Genomic DNA, 27,758 nt, shown 5'->3' with positions numbered 1-27,758 from the left:
AACTCTAATTCTGCAGTAATTTGTCCTTAAGATCTGGAGGATTACCAAGAGCAAAACCCATTACCATCAAGATCTTGAGTAACAAATTTTATTTTAAAAGGTACGTCTTTACTGCGAGAAGAATTATCGATTGTCGAGAAAAATCATTGGTTTAGTGGGGAGACTGTGACGCAATACATACTGCTCGTATTACAAGATATCGCTCGTTTATCGCAAGTTGAAATTTAATGTACTTTAATTGGGAAACACTTGTAGGTTAAGTTACAATGTTTAATAATCTAGTTTTTATTAACGTTTTTATAAAGATAATTTATTAATTTAATTCTGAGATTTTTTATAATATATTTTATTTTTTATTTTATTTTTTTATTTTTTTAGATTAAATTAAGACCATCGTGGCCTAACAGGTTACCCCAATGCGCCACGATGGTCGAAAACAAATTTTAAATTTATAAAACATAAAAAACGTATATATACATAAATAAAACAATACTTAAAAATAATAAACATAACAAAAAATTATAAAATATCAAAATATCAAATATAAAAATCAAGTATAATAACCAAATACCAATAATAATCACTAATAAATATTTATAATAATATATAATAAAAAATACTTTTATATTTAGTTATAAAATAAATATTAAAAAAATTACGCAATTACATTGTCAACGTTATTAAAATACTATTAAGAAAATATATTCAATAAATATTGAAGAGTAAGTTGTTCAATAGATTTAATACTAGAAATAAAAATTAATAAAAAGAAGAAGGTATAAAAAAATCGAGTACGGCCAGGGGAATAGAAACAGCTTCGTCAATAAATTTTATCTTATTGATTAATTCTTCAGTAATTTTTCCTCAAGATTTGGAGTATGAACAGATGCAAAACCCATAATTAACAAGACTTTGAGTAGCAAATTTTAATTCAAAAAGTATGTAAAAAAAATCATCTAAATTAAAATATATTCTTAAATAACTAGGATAGTAGAAAGAATGTATTATTAGCGGCCAATAAGAATATGAATTTATAGCAAAAATAATAGCAACATAAAAAGTCGTACCCAACTTTAAATTAAAACGTTGTTTAGCCCAAAATTTATAAAACTAAATTGATGTGAGCGCAAACGTCGTTTAGCGAAAATAACGATAATAGCATAACGATAAAAACTAATTGCTAAAATTCAAATTGGAGTCCCTTAAACTTTTCTTTATGTGTTTGCCAAAATTTTATTATTAATAATACATTAATTTGAAATCAATAGTTTCACCAACATATCAACGAATCAACTCGACATACGTTAAACTGTCACGGTTAAACATATCGTTACGGTATCACATACACTCAATTAATTTAGTATTCAAATGTGATTTAGAGACGATCGACGACTGTCACGTTTTCGACGTCTACGTTATGCTTCACGTGATAATTAGTTTGTTTTAACGTAATGCGGATTCTAACCTGCAGCTTTGCATTAATTAACGGCAGATTGAATTGCTCGCCCACGTAGAAATTTAATTAAACCGACGGAGACAGGAAATTGAATATGAGAACTTTTCCGATACAGAGACGTGTGTGCGGGTTAATGGACCGTTTTGTGTATGTTTCGAATTATTATTACTGTAGAAATTTCCTCGAATTGTGTCGATAGTTTGACGTGTAATATTTGGTTCTATATATTATTTATTTAACACCTTATTATAAGGCTTATATATTAATCAAATATATAAAATTATTTATAAACGCAGTTTAAATAATTTAGTTAATCCTAATGCCTGCACTACACTCTCAAAGTTGGCCAAGGACGGAAAATATAGTGGATTACAGTTCTGCCCGCTTTAAAATCTCTCGGAAGTTGTCCGAGGTTACCGAGAACGGGAAATAAAGTGGGGGTAATTCAGTCAACTGGCCAGCTTCGAGCGCTTCCGAACATTGTCGGCAAAAGGACTCAAAGAGACCGAAGTCGGAACTGCTCTTTCGAGTGCGAGCGGTGAGATACTTCCCCTTTCGCTCTCTCGCGTGTTAAGTCGCGAAAGTGAGAGAGATAATGATATTGTGTTTCGCAAACTGAGATAGAACGAGTAACTCGGTTCAATTTCAGTATGCGCGTAGGCGTCCTATTGTTAGCACGCACGTCGAGTGCTGCATCGTGGTCACGTGGTCAAGTTATAATACCACATGCTTATCGGGGACTTCAACAGACTCTTATTGACATCTTTGAATATTTTAGGGCACCAAAAGGGATTAATTATATTTTTGATAGTATATTCTTCTAACAGATATCGTTATTATATTTTTTTCAAATAAATTAAGTAATTAAAAAATAACTAGTGGTACTTGATTTTGCTAAAAAAAATCGTTTCGAACATCCTTATGTATTTTCCTAGATCGGTTTATACAAATGTCACACCATAACGAATTCTTATTTAGGATCAATGGCGACAAATTCTAAAATAGTCACAGATGTGGTGTTCGTATTCTGAAGTATCATTTTTATGCCTTATGGCATTTTGCAAAAGCCGACAAATATTTTGCGTAAAGTGAATATTTACGACCGAAAAGTTTTCACTGATATTGTATTGGTGAGCGTCCACACAAACTTTTATAATTATCAGTAGCGTAATTTTAATAATATGACAATTTAAAAATTGCGATTATGAAATTTGTGGCAGTGTGGCCGCTACTCGGAAGTCGGCGACTGAAAGAGCTGGAAAATAAAATTCTAAAAAAATATGTTTTTTAATTTTTTTTTCCATTAAAAATTGTTTGGCTCGTTAGACAAAAGATAAATAATATTTGTGAATTTTTGTAAAAAGGTTCGCCATTACCGCCCTTGAAAGTCGCGATTGCGTCCCTTATTCTTGACCATTGCGGTCAGAACGGTACTATTGCACGAGCCATCAAGCTTCTAAACGAGCTTGTCAAATACGATTAGCGATAGCTTTGGAGAATTAAAAAAATATAGAAGGTGTTGCTTATTTATTTTATGTGTGCAATATAATTTTTTTAATTTTTAAAAGTGAGAAATATATAATTATTAAAAAATAAAACAAACGTAGCTTCGCAATGAATAATGGTTTAACCCAACTGAACTGATTCTATCATTTAATTTTACATCCCATCCCATCCAATCAAACCGCGAACAAACAAAAACAAATAACAATTGAAACCATTCGTTACCTGACACAGCGGCAGAAACACCTCTCCAATAGAATCGTCCCTCGAGAATCTGTCGTAGTCGAACACGTGGAGATGGAGGACCTTGAAACATATACAAACGCAATTAAAACCAGATATTGATTGGATTCGACTCGACGATTCTACACTAATGACAACGGCAGAGGTAAAGCAAAAAAATAAAAATACATGTGGCGACTCACCCTGCTCTGCAGTTTCTGTATGGGAAAGCCTTCGAAATAGAACGTCTCGTTCCACCTTGGGTTGAGGGTCCTTCGTTTGATCTTGGTCTCCAAACGATGCTTCTTGTCGGGCAGCAGGGTCACCCTGACGTAAGGGTCTGAGGTGCCGCTCAAGTCTTTCGCCGGAAGCTCTTTACCCTAAAATGAAAGGTATGTTTTCAAAAATTGGAGGCCAAAAATCGTTTTGTCGCCGGTGAGCGGAGAATTCGAGAGTGGGATTTTCGATAAGTATAGCTTTATTTTTGTGTATTTAATTCTAAGAGCGGTTTAGAATTAATGATACTTGACACGCTGTACGTAATTTAAGTATAATTGAACAAGACGAGATCATTGGTAACTTAATTTTCTTTGAATATATATTATACAATTTCCTCTTCGTTATTTTATCCGTGATTAAGTATGGCGACTTTTATCCGCTGGTTTCTTTGATGAGTTTATGTACTGCGCTTTATCATTAGCAAGCTTCGGCGACTTTCTGCTTTTTGCTCGGTTCATTTAAAATTATTTTAAGCCAGAAAAAGTCTAACTTTTCTATTACGTTTTTTTTAAATGTCATTATAGATACTATATTTTATCGTATATATCATTTGTAGGGAAATTAAAATTTTAATCTATTTTATAAATCGTAAGAAATAAAGCATTAAAATATATTTAATATTATAAGAAACTCATAAGGTGATTATTAGTGTAATTAATATTTTTTTAAATTTACCTAATATAAAATGGTAAATAAAAAAATTTACAAAGAAGCTAAAAAACTGTATTTTATACATAAGACATATTATAGAAATAGTTTATATATAAAAAAGTACAAAATGTACAGTATAAATAATAGAAATTCTGCTCGGAAAAAATCGGAAAAATATATTTTTTTTAAATATTTAATATACGTATAACATATTTTAAATATTGACTTAGTTTTGAAACAGGATGGTGGATGAAGTTGGCGAACGAACTTATTTAATATATTTATAGGTTTAATTGCTTGGTTTTAAAGATTTAAAACTAAATTTATAGTATCGTATAGAACTATTGAACACGCCCTATATATGTTTTTTTACAAAATGTCGGACAAATTGAAAATTAAAAGTGTCATAGCATTGCGAAAACGAATCCTAATAAAGATTGTTAGTAACAAAAAGTGTTTAAAAGCTTATTATACATTTAAAAATAATATAAAAAAAATATTTTTTCACATTAAAACAAGTTTTATGGTAAATTGACCGGACCCCCATACGAGCATTTATGCGACTTGGCATATAGTTAAAGCTGGTATTTAGTTCCTTTTAAAGATCTAGACTTGGATTTTTGATACAAAATAGAGCTTTTAAATACTTTTATGATACTGTTTACAAAAATAAAAAATATTTAAAAAAAATAAAATAATAATAGTGTTATGAGTAGATCGGCCCTCCATACATACGTTTATAAGACTTACAATATAGTTAAGATCAGTATAAGCTTATTTATACCGATTTAAAGTTTAATTTTCGTAAATGTGTAGAATTCTTAAGTACCCTGTTTATGTGCGCAATCAAAATCCAATGTGTCAATTTTTTGAAAAATTGCGACAAGTTTAAAAACTTAAACCCTCGTAGCTCAGTAGATTTAAATTTTACCAAAAGAATCGTTATATATGAAACGTTTAGAAGTATAAACTTCATCGAAATAAAATATAAAAAAAAAGTTTTTTGCTTCAAAACAAGCGATGTATCAGATCGATCGGACCCCCATACGAGCCATTTTGAGACTTGCAGAAGAGTTAACGCTCTTAATTGCTTGGTTTTGAAGATTAAAAACTCAATTTTTAGTATCGTATAGAACTATTGAGCACCCCCTATACATTCTGTATGAAAAAAATATATTTTTTTTTTACAAAATGGCGTCCAATGGCGTCCAAAGTATTCGAATGGAACTACGGCAGTTTTTGTAGTTATAAAAATTGTTAGATCCCTCATGAATATATTTAGTATGTACATATTTTCACATACAAATAAATTATGAATTATATTTTTAATTTGGCTTAAGTTTCGTATAAAACATTTTTTTTGGTTTTGCTCTAATTTTTTTTAGAAAGTTACGTGTATTTGATTTTTTTTGTAACAATATGGCAAAACAAACTGTCAGTTAAAAAAAATAGCAATCAGATTAAATTTACGACATTTATAATGTTTTAAAAAACCGCTATATCCCGCATAAATGCTTTACCTTCTTTATTTATTTTTTATTTTTTGCATCGTCGCTATGTTGAAACAAGATGGCGTATCAGGCTAATTAACAAGCTTTGCTTAACAATACCCTTACAAAATCTATTTTAAAAAGTTTTATGATTAGAAAAATTAAAACTAAAGTAGTTATGGTATCTTCTAAAACCATCGATAGTTTATCTTGTTTTTGCCAAAATATTGCTTATTACATATTTAAACGTTTATCACTGCTTAAATTTTTTTATAATTTTGATCGATATATTATAAATCATTTTTAAATAAAAAAAAATGTAAAAATAGAAAGGATTTTAATGTTTAAATATATTAATATTACTGTGGGAATTTCCAGGAATTGTATCAATAGTTTAATTAATATAATATTTGTATTTTTTGACTAATATAATATTTAATACAATATTTTAAGTTTCACACATTATTTATTTAATAAAATTGTTTTTTGTTAAGTAAATTGTATTTTTTGGTTAATTTATACAGCTTTTATAAACTTTATATAGGTTAATTAATAAATATTTAAATAAACACAAATTATAATTGATTGGGAAATTTGAGTTAATTTTCAATTTATTTAATTAAAGGTTTTCTCACAGGGAAGCCAAACAAAGTTTGAATGTAAAATATATTTTAAGCTTCCGCTGCCAACGAAACGTGCACTATTAAAAAATAGAAAAAGCAATTAACTAGAACTACATTGCAAATTTTCATCCTAAGCTAATCAAAAACATATAGTTAAAAATAAGTTTATTAATTTAAAGATTCAGTTTGTATGTACATATTTTTTTATTAATTTATTAAACCCTTCTTATTTAAAAAAATAAATATTGAACTATTCAAAGCAATTATTATATTTTAATAAAACTCTGATGAAAAATAATTTCAAAGCTTAATTTTCTTAAGGCGTTACACAAACTTCATTAATAAAGAAAATATTTACAAATAAACAATTTTCATAACCCTTGAAAATTTCGTGAGAGAGAGAGAGAGGGAGTGTGCCAAGTTCTAAAGGAAATAAAGTGGGTTTATCTTGTCCAAACGGCGAAAGACACTGTGCAGTTTGGAATTTAAATTGTGAAGTGAATTTAAAACCAATCGTTCGATCCTGTGAGTGTTTGGAGTCTGAAAATGGGGTTTGTGGATTCGACAATCGAGATGAGAGCAAAGAGAATCGCACCGCTTCTTCTTGCTCACTGAAATTGTTTGCTATTTCTAAGAAAATTGAGATAGGAAAAGATATATATAAAAATCTAAAATTTCGTCTAAAACAACTTGATATCATGTTGTTTATATATAAAAAAAATTATGTTCATTAAAATTAAAAGCTTAAAAATCATATTAAAATATTTAATTTAATTAGTAAACAGTCGGTAAATATATAAAAAAATAATAAGGCTTATAAACGTAAGATAATTTGTTAATCCTAAGTTCTGCTCTCAATTTTATAATTGGATAGATAAGAAAACAGAATAATCTTAATCCAAATTTATTGTCTTTAAATTATAAAAAAGTTTAGCTGTAACTTTTTGTTTTGAGTGTAAATATTATATAGTTTCTTAAGAGTTGTTAATGTAATAAAAATAAGTTGATTTTTAGTATTAAAATAAATAAGGATCTTTCAAATTTATCTGTTGTTTTTTAAAATAATATTGATGTTTTTTATTGCTGATATAAAGATAAGATATATTTTTATAATGATATAGTTACCTCCCGTTTATTTAAAAACATTATACAGTGACTTTTGTGCGATAAGTCTTTCAGTCTTTCAATAAGTATAATATAACTTTATATTATTTATTTAATATACTATAATTTTGTCTTCAGTTGAGATACTTCCTATAAGTGCTTAGTTTCTGGGAGAGATGAGAAATAAAAAAACATATTTAAACATAATTGTTTATTGTCTAAATAGATAGACTGCATTTTATTAAAATAAAGCCGTAAAATAAAAAAAATACAGTTCATTATTTATGGTTAGATTTATCAAAAAATAAGATAATAAATTCAGTACTTATATATAATAATTTAATAAATATATTAAAATATTAAATAATACTTTAAGCTACATATTCTTATATTATATATAAAAGCAATTCAGTATAATAGAAATCTAAATAATAAGCATTTGAGGTTTACGCTCTACCATTATCCGGATAAATCGATATCCTCGAAACTCTCATCTCGTAAACGTTTATTTTCTGAGAAAAACAAACAAATCTCACTTTGCGTATCGCCTCTGAGTCGTTTATTAATTTTAGACTATATAAGCAAACATGTTTTTTTCTATAGCCATAACTGTCTACATTTAAGACGAGGCCAGTGACAGGGTCTTATATTAATAAAAAAAAAACAAGAGCAAAAAACATCTCCTATTTATGACGTCAAAAATAATTAACGTTTTCACCTAGGAAAAGCTTGGCAGAGGAAATGATAAAACGAACTATTGTTATATACATAAATACAAATGCCCTTCGGATATGTAGGAAACAGGTAACAAAGTTATCATAATCGAAAATCAATATGCGTATAAAGGGTCTACTTGTTATAGTTAATTTTCGCTGTAAAATTGATATTTTTTTTTAATTATCTGTTAAGATTAATCTATATCGCTTAATAAAGGATTTTGTATTGGAAAAAAGATAATATCGACATAAACTCAAACTGATTTTATATTATATAAAAGGTATGAAAAAATATTATATCACTTTAATTAAATAAAAATATTAATTAAGTAATAGTACAACAAATAATAAAAAATAATTCAAAGCATAAGTACGAAACTAAATATTTCGTATAAAATTTAGTTGATTCAGCAAAACTTTTAATTAATAAATTGTACTTTATTTTATGTTGTATATGTATTTTATTTGATTAATATGGCAATTATTTTATAAAAATATTAAAAAAACACAATGTCTAGAAATTTATTAAGTATAACAAAGTTTTTTCTTTGTCGGCATAACAAACGATATTGCGTATCCAAGCGAACGGATACATTTAATTCGAAAGGTACTAAAAGGTTGGTGCCAAATATGATGGATTGCAGAACGTGTCTCGTTTGAACAATGGATTACATATTTTATAGAATGATGACGTTTTTAATTATAATTAACTAGATACTGCTACACATTTATACAATCTGTGAGAGCTTCAGCCACCTTCATAGAGGCCAGTTTTTAATATTTTTTATATTTTTTTTGACACTATAATTTTATCTAAAATTATTGCTTTGTTTCTGATTCAAAGAGTCTGGTTAAGTATTAAATCATTATTATATAATATAACTGGAAGGGACGTTAGACTTACTCTAGTTTTAAAGGGTGGTATATAATGCAGAACACTGCTATATTAAATCACTTTTTTAAGTACATCTTATACTTTGGTAGGGAACTTAATTACATTTTATTTAACTTGCGACCGAGATAATTTTTTTAAATGCACTAAAACCGTTGTACCTCAGTTAAAAGAAACTATAGATCGGTGCCAATTATCTACGTCAAACAGGTATAGTGTATCTAAATTGCACATTCCAGATGTCACTCGATGCACTGATTTTAATTATACTGTTATGTTGTTAAACATACTAAAAGAGAAGCTAAGATATATAAAAAACAAGAACAAAAATTCTGGTTCCGCTTGATTCATCAGCATTGGTAAGAAGTTAAGGAACTGAAAATAGCGTTAAACATCTACTAAATTCTCAATGATATATTTGTCACAACTTTTTTGAATACTTCGGTCAGAAACAAACAGAAATGTACTTTTCAGACACTTCTATTAAGAATTTTTACAGCTTCTCAATTGAAATAAACGAATCTAATAATTACACGATAAAAATGATATAACTGTATCTGGATTATATATCAAAAAATATTACGTAACATAATATATATTTATATAAAATATATTTTTAAGCTTTTACTGCTTAAAATACCCCTAAAGTTTCAGCCAACATCAAGCAGTTTTTAAGACAGGAACAATCAAGACAAAGGTAAGAACCAATTAAAGATACGAATCGTTACATTTTAGTTTTGAAATTATATTAAATATACAATAAATAACAACTAGTGTTTAAATAATCTGAAGTAGGATTATTTTATAAATATTTTTTAATGTTTCAATACTTATTCGAATACAGCTACATTTAAATAATAAGATATTTTAAATTTTACTAATTCATATTTGAAAAGTTTATACTGTCGAAGTCTACGCATTTTGTGCGTATGGGTACGTGTGCGTGTGTGAGTCTATATTAACATTCAATAACGATGGAATATTCCCCGCGCTACTGGACAATAGGCCGAAAGTAAGTGCCGCATCATTTGATACAAGTAAATTATCACTGTATGAGTAAAAATAACCGAAACTTGACTCCAGCTGCCAGCAACACTATTGTGTTGATGTCAAATTGGGAAGAAAAATATAAACCCTGACACAATCCATTATCGACCCGATCCGTTCACGCTACAACGCTTAATTACTTATTTATAATAGGAGCGTTGTTAGTCGCCTCGTGTTCCTGGATATCCTCGCTCCAGGACACCGCAAACGATCGCAGATAGGATATCGATCTGGATGACCTTCGTCGGTATCCGACCGCGGAATCTCATCGCCTCGACCGCTTATAAACCCTGCGTCGAACTTGGGTGCCTTTTTAATCCAATTTGGTACCAAGGCAAGGCCATAATTTAATAATTTATAACATTAAAAAATGTTGACGGCGATGAAATTATTTATGAAATATTTTTATATTTATTTTATTTTTTAATTTAATTAATTAAAATTGCTGGTAAGCTTTATGAATATTTTAAGAATAATTCGCCTATTTTTTTGACGATTGACTTCAACTTCTGTAGCTTAGCAAAATAAAAACCAAAGTACTATAAATTTAACCCCTTTTTAACTGACGTTGGACATGCTCGGCTTCGCTATGCGGAGCGCGTGTCACTTCAATAATTTATTGACGAATCGCGTTCTATATGGTACGATAAGTTTGTACTTGAATATGCCTTAATTATTTGGAATACAAGTAAATTAAAATGCTTCTTGTTTAAAAAATAATAAAACAATATTTTATAAAAATTTAAAGATTTTTTTTGTTTAAATTGTAAAAAAATATACCCAATAAAGCCCTTTTTAAATTTATTTGGGCGGTGTCAATAATCTGTCAATGCTTTCGGCTGCGTGTTTTGCCTTAGAAAATCGCGATCGCGTCCCTTATTCTTGCACAAGAGCTTAACAAACACAACAAAAAAAATATGCAGGATATTTAGGTGTGCATTATATTTGTTAATTTTACTATTTTATTAAAATGTAATTGTTTAACACAAATCTATGCGAATAAAACTGTCGCAGAAAATATTTAATATTTGATATATTAATTTCTGATAAAGATATTATGTTAGTATACCTTATATGCGGATATATAATACAAATTAATCCTGCGAGGATTTTGTGAATTTAAGATTGGACAGGTAGAGACTTAGGTGATCCTTGTATTAGTGAGGCACGGGCTTGTTCAACACCTTCAAAAGGTTAGTGTTTACTCGGAGACAACGCTCGAATAGCGAAATTAATCTGAAAGTTGGGCCAAAGTGAGGATTAACAAGTTTCCGGGTTTAGTTAAAAAGTGTGTTTAATTAACGTAAGGGTTTCGTTTGTGAAATCTATGTTAAAAGACGTTCGTATTTGTGGGTGGTTTTTAGGTGACACTCTAATTAGCGAAATTTAATATATTTTCAATCCAATATCTTTTCTCTAAAAAAAAACAATCACTGTCACGTTTATTAAAAAAAATAGTGAAACTATTACATGATAGATTTATTAACGTACTTTTTAATAAACATTATGTTTATTACTTGAAATAAATACTATAGATTAAAGACATACTGAATACACTACCGCTAAAAATTTTCATCAGAAACAAGGATACAATTCCACAACACCCAAATCAAAACTTTTTGCAATTAATGAGAGTTAAACTGAAATCACACCAAGTCGGTACATATCTTAGAAGAACGCTTTTTATTTTGTAGTGACAATCAGTCACCTAAGTCCCAAGTGAAGCGAAATTTAAATATATATATATATATATATATCAAAAATAAATGCGTTCACACAATATAGCACACACAAATACATATGTTTTACAACTATATCCTTGTTTGTGTACGAATATAGTCATTTATCTTGTCATCTCTATGTCACGAAAAACGGTATCGTTTATCTAAATGTGTTATCGTATTTCCGTCGACACTAAAATAAATGTTTTTAAGCAGCCTTGTTCACATCTGCACAACAGAACACCTTTTGTCTGTCTCACAACAAGCAACAAGTGCGAGGAGGTTAAAGGTGAAGAAACCATTTCAGTAAGGGTCTCGTAAAATATGCAAGCTTTCGCGTGCCGCGAGCTTTTGTTAAAACCGAAATAACTTTCTTTGCAACGCACAAAGGTCGATCACCTGGCTTTTGTTAAAATTACATTAAATTATTTTTAGGTCATTAGAAGTAACACCTAAATTAATAATGAAACATTGAGTAATTAAATTGAATAATGTAACAGTGTAATAATATTTCTTTGATTACTTATGCTAAAAACAAATTTGATTAATTAAATACGTAGTGTATAATTTTATAAAATTTTATTAATAGAGGTTTTTAGGCAATTATTGAACAGTTGTCAATTTATATGCAGTAAGCTAGCGCATAGGTTGTGTTTTAACAACTTAGGTTAAAAACTAGGTGTGGTAATCATTTTAACGTTTTTATAATTGGCATGAGGATATATAAGATTTGGAAGAACCTTGGAAATTTTCAAAAACTTAGCAAATTTTTATAAAATTGTGGCTAAAGATCCTAAAAATAATAGTAAATAAGTTAATTATCAATTAAGATTATGATATTGTGTTGGTTCTTATTCTATGATTGTATAATCGTTTTTTATTAAGAAGGCGTTGCTTAGATCAATCACTTAACTTGACAGAAAAAAAACTCAAGGCGAAATGAATTCAGGGCATAGATATTAAGAAAAATGTAATCGCCGAATTGAAAGCAGTTTTTTTGGACACTTTTACAAAGTTTTTTAAAGCTTTTACAACATTACAATAAGTGTATTAAATTAAACGAGAAATAATTTAAAAAAATACGTAAAAATATTATATAAATATTTATTTTAATTGGTATTAGGTACTTACTTAAATTTATATTTTTAAAATGCTTTACGTAAGTTTTAAAATTTTCGTTATTTTACTAATAAGATTTTGACAAGTAACTGTATAAATTAAATAAAGAAAGACTCGAAAATCTATCTTGTGTTTTTTAATAGCAATATATTATATTCAATAATCGTAACAGTTTATAGAACAAAACACTTAAAAGCAAAGAGATTACTAATTACGCAAAGCTATGTAACGAAAGAGCAAACAAATATTTACAAGTCAATGGTACAATGATACAATTTAAGTTATTTATAAGTAAAGTAAGAATCGATATCAAAAGAATATTAGCAATATTGTACTTTTATTTACAAAGGCAAATTGTAAAAAGTACGAAATATTTTATTAATAATGATTTGGTCTTGTTATTTATATAATGCCATTTTTCGTTTTAACAGTTTAAGAGTTGAATACTTCGCTTTATGTTATAATACTTATTTAACAAATATGAAATAATAATTTTATAAAAAAATATGTTATTTAATATTTTTTTTTCATGTAAGCACCGCTTAATAAATATTTGCTTGGATACGCAAAGTACGCGAAAAGCTTTTTATTGCAACGATTATGGGTGGTCCTGAAAATTTTCGTATCGTCATTATAAAATATAATCTTAAGCTAAATAATATATTTTTAAGATTATATGTCACATTTTCTTAACGATTAAAACCGAATATTAAAAAAATATTTATAAAATAAGATTCTGTAAATAAGAATTAATTTAAAATAAATATTTGTTATAATAAATATGTATATAAAACATGAAATTCAGCTGTAAGCGTATATATTTATATTAAGTTAATTACAAAAACATTTACTTAATGGCAGCTATTTTGCGCCACACGCTCATAATTTCGTGTAATTTTACGATTATACATTAAATACAATTTGAACGAATTTAATTTTGTTTGAATTGTATTATTTTGTAGTTCACCACTGTTTCATAAAATTATTTTTGTTGAAGTTATTATAATTTTTCTAGCGTTTTAATAAATTACAAATATTTATTATTAGAGGACAAAAATAAAAATAATTATCTATATCAAATCTAATTTAAAGTACAAAATTCGACTTTTTAACGTATGATAATACATACATAATTTATATTTTAGTGACTATTATTTAATGTGATACATTGTTTAAAATGTTTTAGCAGTGAAATCAATGAGAATCACTTGAATTACAGAATAAAATAAAATATTTTGTATTCACTAAAATTACAGAATAAAATAAAATATTCAACAACTTTTAAATATTTTGAAAATAAACTATTTTCCGAAAAAATTAAGTTATTGCAAATTCGCTATTTATAGCCAAGTTTAATATTATAAAAAAATGACTAAACGTTAAAGTGTTAGGAGTAGGGATTCCAATCCCGGGATCCCGAACGATTTTCAATACCTGATGAGTCCCGGGATTATAAAACATAATCCCGAATTTTTTGGATTGATTGATTTATCAAGCACAATCGAATTATTATTGACAAAATCGTTATATTTCGTATACAAAGTTGCGCGAGTTGCACGTGTCATCTGTGAATCTTTGAGGCTGTGAGTCTGAACGTGCTTTTTCAGCTGCAGGCTGCTTAGGAACCAAAATAAGATCAAGGCTAAATGATGAAACGCTTGATGCTTTGATGTTACTTCGTGAGTTTTTTCCAAAATAATGTTTTACATTAATTGTGTCCATGAATGTACATATGTACATACATTGTCAAAAGTTCATTTTTTATCTTCTCAAATAAATAAATAAGACCTTCCCTTTTTTATTTTTATTATATTATTTTATATTTTAAGTCCAAGACTAAAATTATAGGTACTTTATACACTGTACGTTATAAAAAACGGATGTAAAAAAATATTGTATTATTCATTTTAAATTATTTTTATCGATAAAATAACATGAAAATTATCCCGGGACTGGTCCCGGGATCCCCGGATCGACTAATTGCAATACCGAAATCCCGGGATCAAAATTTTGGCCCGGGATTGGAATCCCTAGTTAGGAGTGTATTATATGACAAAATATAAGTTATAATTACTAACAGATTTTAAATAAATTTAAAAATTATATAATTATGATTTTCACCCTTTAAGAGGTATCGCCGTACATGTACGGTGGTCGATTATTCAGTGTTTTGAGGTACCCCATATAGTTATACATTAACATGTATAACTGAATAAACAATAAATAAACAACATTAAATTTATATAATGTGTTTTTAAATTTAATTTGCTATAAATGATTTTTATTGAAAATAATACAAATAAATTAAAAAAAAACATGTTATATCATTTTTTTTAATATTAAGAGCCTCTAAACTGCTATGAAAAAAATCCACAAAAATATACGAAACTCGAAAAATATATAAAATTGATGTAAAATAAATTAACAAAATATTAGAAAAGTTTTAAAATAAAATTAATTATTAAGTCACAATAATACAATATAAATAAATAACAAATGAAAATACGTAAAATAGCCCAATCTTAAGTATTTTTTAACAACTAAACAAATATGTTCAAATTAACTTACTCTTCAAAGAGTTAATAATATAACAATTTTATAAATTTTTTACATATATATTTTTTATACCGAAAAAATTGAGCCATCGCGAAATTTGTAACGCACACCCCCGCTATGAAGGCCGGCGCTATAAAAAAAAATGGCAAGGAAAAAAACCTCTTTATTTAGCATTTTTATATTATTGCATGCCGGTAGCTAATACAGCAGATTTTCCGTACTGATATTATCCTAATCTAAGCCGTTTCAGCTAATTTTACGCGAACGGTGACAAAATAAAAAAATCGATCATCCCATATCACTCTTTGCGTGGCATTTTTTTTTTTTTTTTTTTAAATGTTTATTTCAAAAATAATTTAGTTTTATACAAGTTATAAATTACATGTTTCTGGCTTTTAGCCATTATCATGTTTACAAGCGAAATTACAATAGTTTAAATAAAAATAGAGGCAACAATATGCAATATTTAATAAGTAAAATTTAAGGAGAAAATACTAAAACCTTTATACAATAAGAAAAAGAAAATAAAATATAAGATACATAAGATACATAATTAAAAATAACACTTACGAACTGGGGCTATTGAAGTCGTGGTTACAGATTTGCTATCAAAGCATTATGTGCTTAGGCATTTTATGTTTATACTTGAAATTTAGTGTGACTTTGTCATAGTTACCAATTTTTGCAATTAATTTATTATTATGTTCACGCGAGATATTTTTGTAATAATTTATCGTATTATTAATAATGTGATTTTTAATTGTAGGTATAGAATATCGAGTGTGGAGTTTCTTTAAATTAGTATAATATGGGGTGTTATAAATTATTTTTACAGCTTTATTTTGAATTACTTGTAACTTATTAAAATTATTTTTACACGTATTACTCCACACTGGGCAAGCGTATGTTAATATCGGTCGTATTAATTGTTTATATAATAAAATTTTGTTTTTAATCGTCAACGCGCTTTTTCTGTTAAAAATGGGTCTCAGAGCTGAAATGGCGGCAAGCCCTTTAGACCGTACTTATTTTATATGCTTTGTATATTTTAATTTAGAATCTAAGTGAAGACCCAGATACCTAACACTCGTTTTCCATTCAATGTTTTTGATTTGCGTGGCATGCGATCTAAATATAATGTTAGAGATCGTCATTTTTTATTAATTTTATTAAAGATTTTATTTAAGTTTATTGAAGTTTAATCGACGATATATATTTAAAAAATCTTGGTAAGTAAAATCAATTAGTATGAATTTTTAAATAATATATAATTAAACGTAATTATCTTTTTGTACATTAGTAGAGATTTTTTTAATGAAAAAAACTAAACATTTTGTTAATATAACGGTAAAAAATTAATCAGACTTATTTTACTGTAGTGAACAGTTTACACGTAAACATAATAATCCGATTATTTCAATAAAAAAAAATATGCACAAAATTTAAGAGAAAGGAAAACATACAATAAATAATTACATATCTTTGTTGTATATATATATTTTGACCATTTAATCAACTTTATTATGTTTATTATATAATTTCTAAAAAGTTGTGTGATTTTAAGTTCTTAATAATAACCTGAAAAATATATTAATCATCGTGTGATATATTGTATTTTTTATTTTATACCATAATTAAAATTGTGTTTTGTTATTTAAGCACACGAGAACAATTATTGGTTAAAAGCGGGAGACGAGGATGATATTTTTGTACTGTAATTTTAGGATCTGTCCAATAAATATTTAAAATTTAAAACAAAAATATTCTTTAACTACTAAATGAAAACCAATTGATACAAATGTTTATATTATGTCACATTTTTAACTAAGCAAGGTTTTTAAATTAATTACTAAGCCAATAAAGCAACTCACTATATTCTATTATTTTATATAAAGAAGTTAATCAATCTAAAGATTATGGTCATTATGTTAGATAAACAAAATATTTGTTTAATGGTCATAGTCTATTAGTATATTTTATGATTTTTAGTTACTTGCCTACTTTAGGTAATCACGACTATTGTGACAAAAATAAAATATACGAAAATACTTTGGTAGGTACTATATACTAATTTTAGCCAAGGTTGTTTCCATATGAGCAGGTAAGGCGATATAATTAACACGTGTCCATCGGGCAAAAATATGTGTCAAGCAATATTTTATTGCAATTATATGATTTATTTTAATGAATATAAGACGTTCTTAATAGGTAGCAAGCAAAGCTAAATACATTATAAATTTATTGCAAGCACTGTTAAATCAATAGTTTGCGGTTGACCATGAGATAACTCGCCATCGTTAATGTCTTTGTATTGTTAACCGCGCCAGTTAGATTAAGTCCCAGAATTGTCCACTAAGCGCACAACTTACTAATGAAATTTAATTACTTTGTTATTGTTGTTCGTCCATATTTATTCACAATGGGGCAATTATTATTTTTTCCTGTAAATAAAGATACCAGCGATACGTCATATGTGGACACATCCTTTTGTTGCGGCTGAAATAGCCATTGTTGCGAGGTATGATATCCACAGAGAAAGAGGGAGAGTAGTATTAAGGGATGTTTGAAAGAATGGCTCGGACGAGAATGGGTGTAAAGATCAAAGGGACGAGTATACGTATACTACATATAATATATACTATATAGATAGATGTATAGTATACGGTTTTGACGTACGGAGGCGGTTTCATTAGTGATGGTCGTTTACACAAAGCTTTCTTTTTAATATGTAAAATATACTTTAGCTGCGGATGTGAGATCTCGATAGTCATATTTTAGCTTATTGTACTGTTTTGGTCTAAATCCGGAACGGGCAAATTAAATTAAATATTTAAAATATCTCGAAATATCCATTATTTAAAATAGCTCGTGTACTATTCAGATAAGAAAAATTTAATATATTGGCATTGAAAATTCTTAAAATGAATCACATAACCTTACCTAAAAAAAATATATGTTTGCCCGAAATTGTAAAATTTTATATACTTTTTAAAACACCTTTATACTTTTTATTACTATTACTATAACACAGTAACGAGATTTTGATCTAAATTAAAAAAAAAGTTGTTATAAAAAGTGTTTGTAAATTTTATTTAGGACGCCTTATAAAAGTGTTTATAAATTTAATTTAGGTGATAAGTGACTTACTATAAAATATTAGTAGCTACACAGAAAGCTTACTAAGAAATGGGTTAAGACGTAGTGTTTTTATTGAAGCAATTTTTATATCATATGTCAACTATAGTCAATTAAAAACTGAATTGAATTTTTTTCGACATTTATCCTTAAGATTTAGATTTACTTTTACTAAAAACAATGCTTATACAATTGCAATTCAGTGCTGGTTACAATTAAATGGATATTTGTATATTGAAATATTACATTTAAAAAAAATCATCTTTCTATTTATGAAAAACTTTAATCTATCTATAAAATAGCTAATATTTTTTTTATATTGTATTCAATCAAATCAATTATAATAATGAAACGGTTTCATAATAAACATCTTCCCAATTCCCTAATTTTTTAAGAATAGGTCTTCGGATGATTTACATATCTTTTTAAGTAAGATTCTGCACAAGCTAATTAAAATACATTGCGCTTAAAATATTTAATAATCATTAGTAAAAAAATTACTTTTTTAATGAGTTTGTGCAACGCAAGCAAATAAAAGTAGGTTAATAAAATTATTTTAGTACATATTTTTATGCATTAAATTATATTACTTAACGTAATACAAATATATAATGTTTTTTTATTGTTATCGTAGAATAAATTTAATTAAAGTTTTATATTGAGTATTTCTTTTTAACATTTTTATTAATTATTTGGTAATAAACATACATTTGTAACGTAAATTTAAATTTGTAAGTAGCCTAACTAATTTGTCATTTTTTTAATTTTTACTTTTGTATTTTACAGTCTTTTTAAAATACAACAATATTATTTTAATGCATCATGATCGATTTAGTAGCTGCTAACAATAAGTTTGTATTAAATACAAATAAATATTTAAAATACAATTAATACAAATAATTTATGAATATTGTATTTTATGACTATTAATTAATTTTCCATATATTTTTTATTATTAATAATATAATAAATATTTGCGAAGTAGAACGGCATTTAGAATTAGGTTTGTTAATCTTAATTTGCTCTTTTAAAATTTCTCTTTTTAATCGCTTCAGTTATTTAAAAATGAAAAAATAGAAACGAATATAAAATATACTAATTAATATGGACTTAAGTTTATAAAAAAATAACGCGAGAAAAAGGAATCTTATTAATTATATTTTTTAAGCACCTAAAATCTGGTTTATTGATGTTCTTTATTTATGAAAAATTCAAAACTACATACTATTAAATAAATAGATATCACAATAATAATAATAAATAGAAAACTATAAGCGATCGTTAAAAAACAAACTTTCATTGAAAGATGATTTGTTATATTATACATGAATCGCAGAGAAATTAAATTGTATGGAAATATAAATACTACGCTATTAAGTCATAAAATGTCAGCAGGTCGGTCGACATTTTTGGTCATATTGTTATAAAAATAAGGGCTTAGCGTGCATAGGAATACACAAATACAATATGTAAACAACTATAAGATTCGTTCATAAATATTTGGGGATTTGCATAGCAATTATTTAATTTCAAGGCCCGCTTAAAATTCTGCTAAACGACATGGATTTAAAAACGCACGGTCAAACCTTGATCAATAATTGGTTGTAGCATCATAAGTGCGCGAGCCCTAAGTCTTCCTCTGAAGGGGTCATGCGAAAAAATATTGATACACAGGACGCAAATATAAATTTATTTTATTTTTAAGCTACTTAACTTGTACTTATAGAGTTTGTACAAACTAAAGACAGTTGTTCCTCAGTGTTTGTTATTTTTTGAAAAATAAAAATTCCTTTTTTCACTTTTCGATTTTCTCGAAATATTTTGCTAATTAAAAAATATGTAATATGTAGAATGTGATCATAATAATACAGTATATTCTTTTTTACACCTTTATATTATTAATTAACGAACAGAACAAATTTAAATAAGATAATTATTTGTTATAATGAAAGCAAATAATTAATGGACAGATCTGTATTTATACTTGAAGCATTGAGAAAATGGTCAATAATAGCTATTGCTTTTCTACATTTTTTATATTTCAAACATCATAAATAAAAATCTCTTTGGATTATTGAAAACGAGGTTTGAGTTCATTGACATGGACATTTTATAGCGTATCTCTGTGAAAAGCCTCTGTACATTTTTACAATCTGCCAATTCTCGCATTAAGCGATTTTAATGCATTTTAGAATTTACCAAAGCAAAGATATAGCCAATTAGAGTAGTTGAGAAAATCGTTTTTCTAACATTGAAAACTTTCATGAAAGCATGACTATTTTCAAACATCTAACACGGACCTAGTTTTCCTTAAGCAGCGATTTAAAAAATGTTGTGATTTTAAAACATTTAAAAATATTCGTATAAAATTAATTTGAAATTAATAGGGATTTATAAAATTTATCGAAAATTCAGAAATATGAAAATTCTCGTTTGGTATTTTTTTCAAGAAATAATTTAAAAAAAATTAGCACTAATTGAACTATTGCAAAATATATTTACAATTCATATATATTAACATATTTTTAATTTTTTTATTAAAACTATATTTTACACTATTTCCCTAACATTTTTTTAGAGAGGTTGGAATTACTAATTTTATTTCAATACAATTTTTATTGATCATCACAGGTTAGGTTTTTATTGATTTTCCTAATCTTTCGTTATATATAATTGAATAAAATTAAGCTAGTTCATGAAAAGCTACATTTTTTTATTGTTTGCTTTAATACTTGTGTAATAATATAATGAATAAAAAATGACACTAATTTACATATATTAATTTCAGTATAGTGTCTCACGACATTTTAGGTTTTTTAGTAGTTATTGATTGTGTTTACATGGTTGTTACACACTGGAATTATCTTTCTCATTTTACAACGAAAGATTTACAATAAATAAATAAATAATAATATTTATTGAAAATATTTTAAAATTTATTATACTCAACAAATTAAATATAATACGTTAATTTAATCTTACTGTATTAAGTATATATGTATTTTATATTTGTATTGTATATTGAATATCATACGATATATTTTGCTAAAAATGTTTAATGTAATATAAGATTTTAAGCTTTTAATATATATTTCATGTATAGTAAATCCAAGCTTTTAATAGTCGTATATTAAATTGAGAATATTAAAATGTTTTTTAACACAATTTTTAGTTAATTGGTGCATTATATTTGTAGTTTAATTAGATGAATTATAAAAAAATGGAAAAAATAAAAATATACTCAAAATTTAATTTTTAGCAGAAGAGCCAGAGATAAAAACGACGCAAACGTGATTAAGGGTGTTCTGTTGGCACAATAAAAGAAAAACTTTCTCTTTGTCTTGCTTTTAATTCTGGACGCGGCTTGTGTGCAAAGTTTAGCAATTAAACAAATTTAATTCGGAATTCGCCCTTATGTTCAGCGGCGCTAAAGTGGCACATTTTCACAACCACTTTGAATGAATTTAATTTTTTTTGGGCAAAAAATCTTGAGCGATTTTCGATATAAATATTGCTCGAGGGAAACATTGACAATTCTCAATTGCACGATCTGGAGCACTTCAGATGGAAATGCTCCAGTTTCAACACAACAGGTATTATTAAATTGAAAAAAGTGAACGGGTCCAATTGTGTTTGATGCTTGAAATTTGAACCTTTATTTTGCATATTGAAAATTGAGTCTCAATAAGAGCAATACGGAGCAATTTGTTGAAGTATTCGCGGACTACGCGAAAGTTTCTGGAATTTAATTCTATACTTATTGAATTCATATTGTTCATATCGATATACATTCCTTGTTTACGTCTTATATTGATTAACTTACAATGCTGTCTAAGATATTTTAATTATTTTTATTTAACGTTACTTTTTAGAAGCATCGATTTTAAATCTCTCTCCTATTTATTTCATGTTAAACGCAAAATTTAATTCATTGTTCCATCAATTTAAAAATAAATAAATCCCTGAGTGTGACAAACTGCGTCGGCAAAACTGTCTGTTAACTCAAACTACGAGCCCAGTATAGCTGATATTTTCTAAGATGATTTTTAAATGTCTATAGTTGTATATAATCGATACTTTTTAATTTATTTCAAGGTCGGTTTAAAATAGTTAAATTAGTTTAGTGCCTAATCCCAGGCTTACCGAGTTAATCCTGTCGTTTGGGTTCAAATAGGTATCTAATCGCATTTACGTCAAAGCGTCGCGTAATAAGAAAACACGGGCTAAATTAATATAAGCTTACCTGAAGTATCCTCAGTATAAGGGTGGTATTCTGGAAGTCGTACTCCAGCGAGAAGTGTATCTGGCCGACGTTCTCCGACGGCTCGGAGTTGTCGATGTACATGTCGACCAAGGAGATGGAACGGTTCTGCAGGAACGCCATCTGCTGATGATAAAAAATAACAATATTAATTTATATGATATTATTAAGTATGTATCTAGAAAATATATTTATCATATTTCTAACGCTTGATATATTAACTGGTTATTATGATTTGATCGACAAGGATCAGACAGATGATTAAGCTTCGTCATGTAGATGTATATGTTTCGACTAGATGTGTTTCTGTATACAAGATAATATCAAAATAATCCTTTATGTATAATTAACATGGTTTTAGCGGTCAGTCAAAATATAATTAGTTTAACCATAAAATTATATCCTACAAATATATAAATTTTATAATTTTATTATTTATGCTTTTATATATTACTTGAAATTATTCTAATTCGATAAAAAAAATACGAACATAAAAAAAATATGATAAAAAAGATATGATAATATGAAAAACAACATGCCATCTAAAGTAGAATCAAATATCTTCGTTCTTTTTTGGGTAAAAAAAATCAGTCATAGAAAAATTCTTCTCGTTTTGTGTCGATGTTGGTTTAATCAACAACATATTTTCAAACTTCTGGCACGAACACTTTAGGAAAGGTTTCTTATCTGAGTGTCTTCTTTTAATGGATAAGCACATATGCACAGATATGTCCGACGGACACAAGAACAGATCTGTCCAATCTTCGCCACACATGCAAACTCTCTGAACACGGACATCAGATTTAGGAGTTTTTATGTGATTTTGCATTTCAACTAAACAAGCATATTATGAAGCCCTATACCTATAGTATTAAAATAATATCTAATGGCGATTGACGTCAAAGCAATTACACGGTTTACATTTATTTTTAACTCACGAATTTACTTTACAATATGTGTCTCACTGTTTTTGATAAAAAAATGACAAAAAATACATTTTTAATGGTGAGTGACCGATGGGTTTAAAGTAATAAGACCTTATCAGAATAATCTTATTTTCTACATTTACCGATGGCGGTAATTTTAGCGCAAATTAATAAAGGCGACCGTAAATGGCGTGGGTCATAAAATCACTTAAGGGACAAATTTTAATAAAAAATACATGGAACCATCGGGTGCGGGTGCTCGGATCTGCGTGTCCGTGTCTGATCCGTTCGTTTTAAGCATGGGCAGCGGACACACGGCGGACAGACAAATCCATGTCTTTTCTCACCACACACGATCGGATTTGTCCGCCAGGCACCCTCGACGGACAGATTCACGCGGATATGGCTATTACTTAAGTAAAAATAAGGCGAATTCGAGTGTTAAAAAAATGTAAACAAATTTTAGTCATTCCCAGAATCATTTTGTAAGCATATTAAGCATAAACCCGCCATAATTTATGTATCGTTATAAAAAAGGCAGTGGTTGTAAACCTTTTAAATATATTATTACAAATTTCATTTTATATAATAAAAAATGTTTTATAAAATTTCTCGAAAAATACACTACATATTAGTAAATAGATAAGGTTAAACTTATTAGAAATTACTAAAAAAAACTAACTGTATGTTATTTAATGATAATTTTGATATCACAGTCAGTGTAAATAATTCTCTTATTATAAAATGTGTTACTTTTAAATAAAAATAATAATTTTATAAGCATATTGATTAAATAATGTATTTTGTTTATCAATGTCAAAAATTATATACTGGTTTTAAAATATATTATCGTATAAACTATATATTATAGATGCACCACTAATAATGCGCATATTCATAGTAATTTAACATATACATATCTTGCGTTTAGGGATTTACAAGTAAATTTAAATTAAAATACTTTAGGTTAGTCAAAATAGTGCTATTAGAAAAATAAAAAATTGTTTATAACTATTCTACCGGAATATGAACTAATAATGGCAACAAAAAAAAAAACGCTAGAGAGGAAATATATTATAAATACAAAATTTAAATTTAGAAAACAGATACATAGCTATTTACCAAAATCAACTAGAAATTATAATTGTAAAGAAATTAAAAAATATTTTCATAATGAATTTATAAAACTTATTACTTCTTAACTTGACAGGCATTAGCCTAATGCGTTACAATGAGGTAAATCTAATTAAAAAAGAATTTGAAATCAAATATAATATTTTATTAATTATAACCTATTATTACAGCTAACAAATAAAATACTTAATTATGCACGACGTAGCCTGTTTTTATTTTAATAATAATCAAAAAGATTATTATTAAAATAAAAAAAAAATAGTTAATGATGGTTTGATAATTGTTAAAAAAATATGAAGCAAAAAGGTAAAAAAACTATGTTCAATTGAAAAAATCATCTTACAGTGTACAACAGGGGTTTGAATTAAAATATATTTATTATAATATAAAATTAGTTTGAAAACGGCACTTAGTGCAAAAGTAATGCTTAAGTATAATTAAACAGTGGTAAAATAATGTATTTAATCTAAATATATTTAAAACTGAATATATGATGAGTATTTAAATATATATATAATATTATAATCTAAAAAAGTTTAGTAAATAATAAAAAATATTTATAAGAATTTATATATTAAAAATATTTTTTAAAAATTATTTGAAAATTAAAAAAAAAATGTATGTTATATAGAATGCGAAATAAGTTAAGTGTTTATATTATACAAAAAACTACAATACTGTTATTTTGCTTCCCTTTAAATGTATGCTAAATAAATTGGATAATATCATATAATGTTTTATTACCAATTAAACTGTTAATCAAGCGTATAAGCTTCAAAGCTTACTAATGGAAAAGTTAAACCAACGTTATATATTATACGAAGATGCAATATATATTAGGTATCTATGAATTAGAAAAAGCTATAATATATTTTAATTATTATTCTATTTAAATCTTCGGAATAGTAATAAACTACGATAAAAAAATATATACTGGTTAAATTAATTTACGATTATTCCCTTCATAGTTATATAAATAAAATAACATGATTTATATTTTATAACAATTGACAATATGATGAAAGAACACATTTATGTCGGTCTATTGCATAACAATTTAGCATGCTCGTAGAATCTAAAATTCGCTCGAAATAATGCAAGCACGTACAGAGGGGGCTATTGTCACGTTTTCTCTATTGTAAAATTTCCCCAAAAACACGAAAAGATAATATTAAAAAGCGTAGCCTTCGACCCTGAACCGTTGAACTGAAAAATTGAAAATAAAAATAGTAGGGCGACGATAACACCCCGTGCTTCATTTACATTTGATACAAAAGGGCCTTTGTGTATGTTTTGAAAATGTCAATAAAAATATGGTAAAACACATACCAAGAGGTATGTAAATTAAGCCGAATATATTTTTTTAAATACCTAAATAATATATATACATATATGGTTTGTTTTGAAATATATAATTAAAATAAATATAAAGTGAGTTATAGATTGTTAGGTGTACATATGCGCATTACTATAAAAATAATTAACATAAAGTAAAAATACATTATTTTATCTATATAGAATCAGATCTCGATTTAAACATCAGGGAAATTAATTAAACATTTTTGAAGTTGGCTGTCTATGCTCAACAGTAAAATATAACAGGAAAAAGTAGATACGCTCGAACTCTATCTTATGTATACTTTCAGCTAGAAAATAAACAAACAATATTTCTATTAATAAAAATGAGCAAATTTTGTTACATGACTACTGACTGTGATTTCTGAACAAAATAAATTCATAATTGTAAATGTGAAAATGATGCTTTTTATTTGAAATATATATTTAACTTAACTTAAAGCGTCAAAAGATGTTAGTCTTGTGGACGTCGCAACGAGACTGAACCTATTTTTCCATCGGACAAATTTAGTAAACTAGTTAACGTAGCGGAGGAGACGCCAAAGGCGTCAGTTAATTTGATTAAGTCAGCGAAAAACCAATATTGATTAAGTTAATGGCTAATTAAGTAGTTTCTTAACTAAATTGAAAAGTCGACGCCGGCGTTAAATCGGACGAGTTAACCCATAAGGAAGACACATCGCTTAATGAACGAATTTGTTTATTTATAATTACTTTTCAGATGAAAAAATATATGTCATTTCATTGTATTTATTATGAACGTGTATGTGTTTTGTATGTCAGCGAAAAAGGGTCTATTTATGTTTATTTTTCCATCAGAAAGGAAAGGACATTACTTCAAACATGCTTAGATAAATCTTCAGCAACATGTGATGTTATTTAATTAAGCGTATTATGTAAATGTATTTTGTTTGTCGTTTTGTAAATTTTTATCAAAGGATATTTGACTTTCAAATTAAATGATTTTTTGTAACGAATGCTTTGATTGTATTTTTTTAACATGTCATATATTACTGTATCTGTATTTTTCCCTATTAAAAATATGTTGCAGAATACTTTATTTGATTCTGTTTATAATTCATATTATTTTACTGTATATATTGTATTTTAAGAAATGTACAATATATTTAAAAATAAATTAAATAAAAAACGTTTTTTACGTAAAAATATTATAAATCACAGTAATAGAAAAAACAATGGTCATCATTTAACGATAAAAACTTAATATATATATACTGTAATTTTAAAATGTAAGCCTTCATGTTAAATTCATACAATTACGCGAATTTATTCACAGAAGACGTATTTCAAATCTAAAGGATTTTTGCTAACGGGAGCGTGGTGAAAATATTTAATAAAATAAAAAAATAATATATGTATTTCGTTTACAGCTAGTGTATATTGGAAAATAAACAATTTACATAAATTTATACAAAAAATATTTTAGCACGCAGTACGTGTACGTATATTTTATATTTATTTATATGAATAACTAAATCACTGTTTTATGAGAATATATTCAAAATTATTTTTTCGTAAAGCGTATACGTCTCTGTCTAAATTCGAG

General features: G+C 26.8%; 1 protein-coding gene across 9 annotated transcripts in view; it reads right to left on the bottom strand.

Moving 5' to 3' along the window:
• The window catches only part of Syt7 (Synaptotagmin 7), a 589,787-nt gene that overhangs the window by 17,653 nt on the left and 544,376 nt on the right, over window positions 1–27,758 (bottom strand). For 7 of the 9 annotated variants that reach the window (XM_088198058.1, XM_088198052.1, XM_088198054.1 and 4 more), the window contains 3 exons: window positions 22,758–22,901; window positions 3,385–3,561; window positions 3,185–3,265 (listed from right to left, as the gene is read on the bottom strand). In XM_088198058.1, coding sequence (XP_088054184.1) covers window positions 3,185–3,265; window positions 3,385–3,561; window positions 22,758–22,898 — 399 coding nt within the window. In that variant the 5' untranslated portion in view covers window positions 22,899–22,901. The remainder of the gene's footprint in view (window positions 1–3,184; window positions 3,266–3,384; window positions 3,562–22,757; window positions 22,902–27,758) is intronic. The other 2 variants (XM_088198055.1, XM_088198061.1) reach the window with 1 other exon arrangement.

This window comes from Plectrocnemia conspersa, unplaced genomic scaffold, assembly GCF_051122295.1.
Source record: "Plectrocnemia conspersa isolate PC_06_02 unplaced genomic scaffold, ASM5112229v1 ptg000011l, whole genome shotgun sequence".
NCBI classification, from domain to species: Eukaryota; Metazoa; Arthropoda; class Insecta; order Trichoptera; family Polycentropodidae; genus Plectrocnemia; species Plectrocnemia conspersa.
The sequence above is the reverse complement of the archived record's forward strand: the minus strand, read 5'-3'. Positions and strand labels throughout refer to the sequence as shown.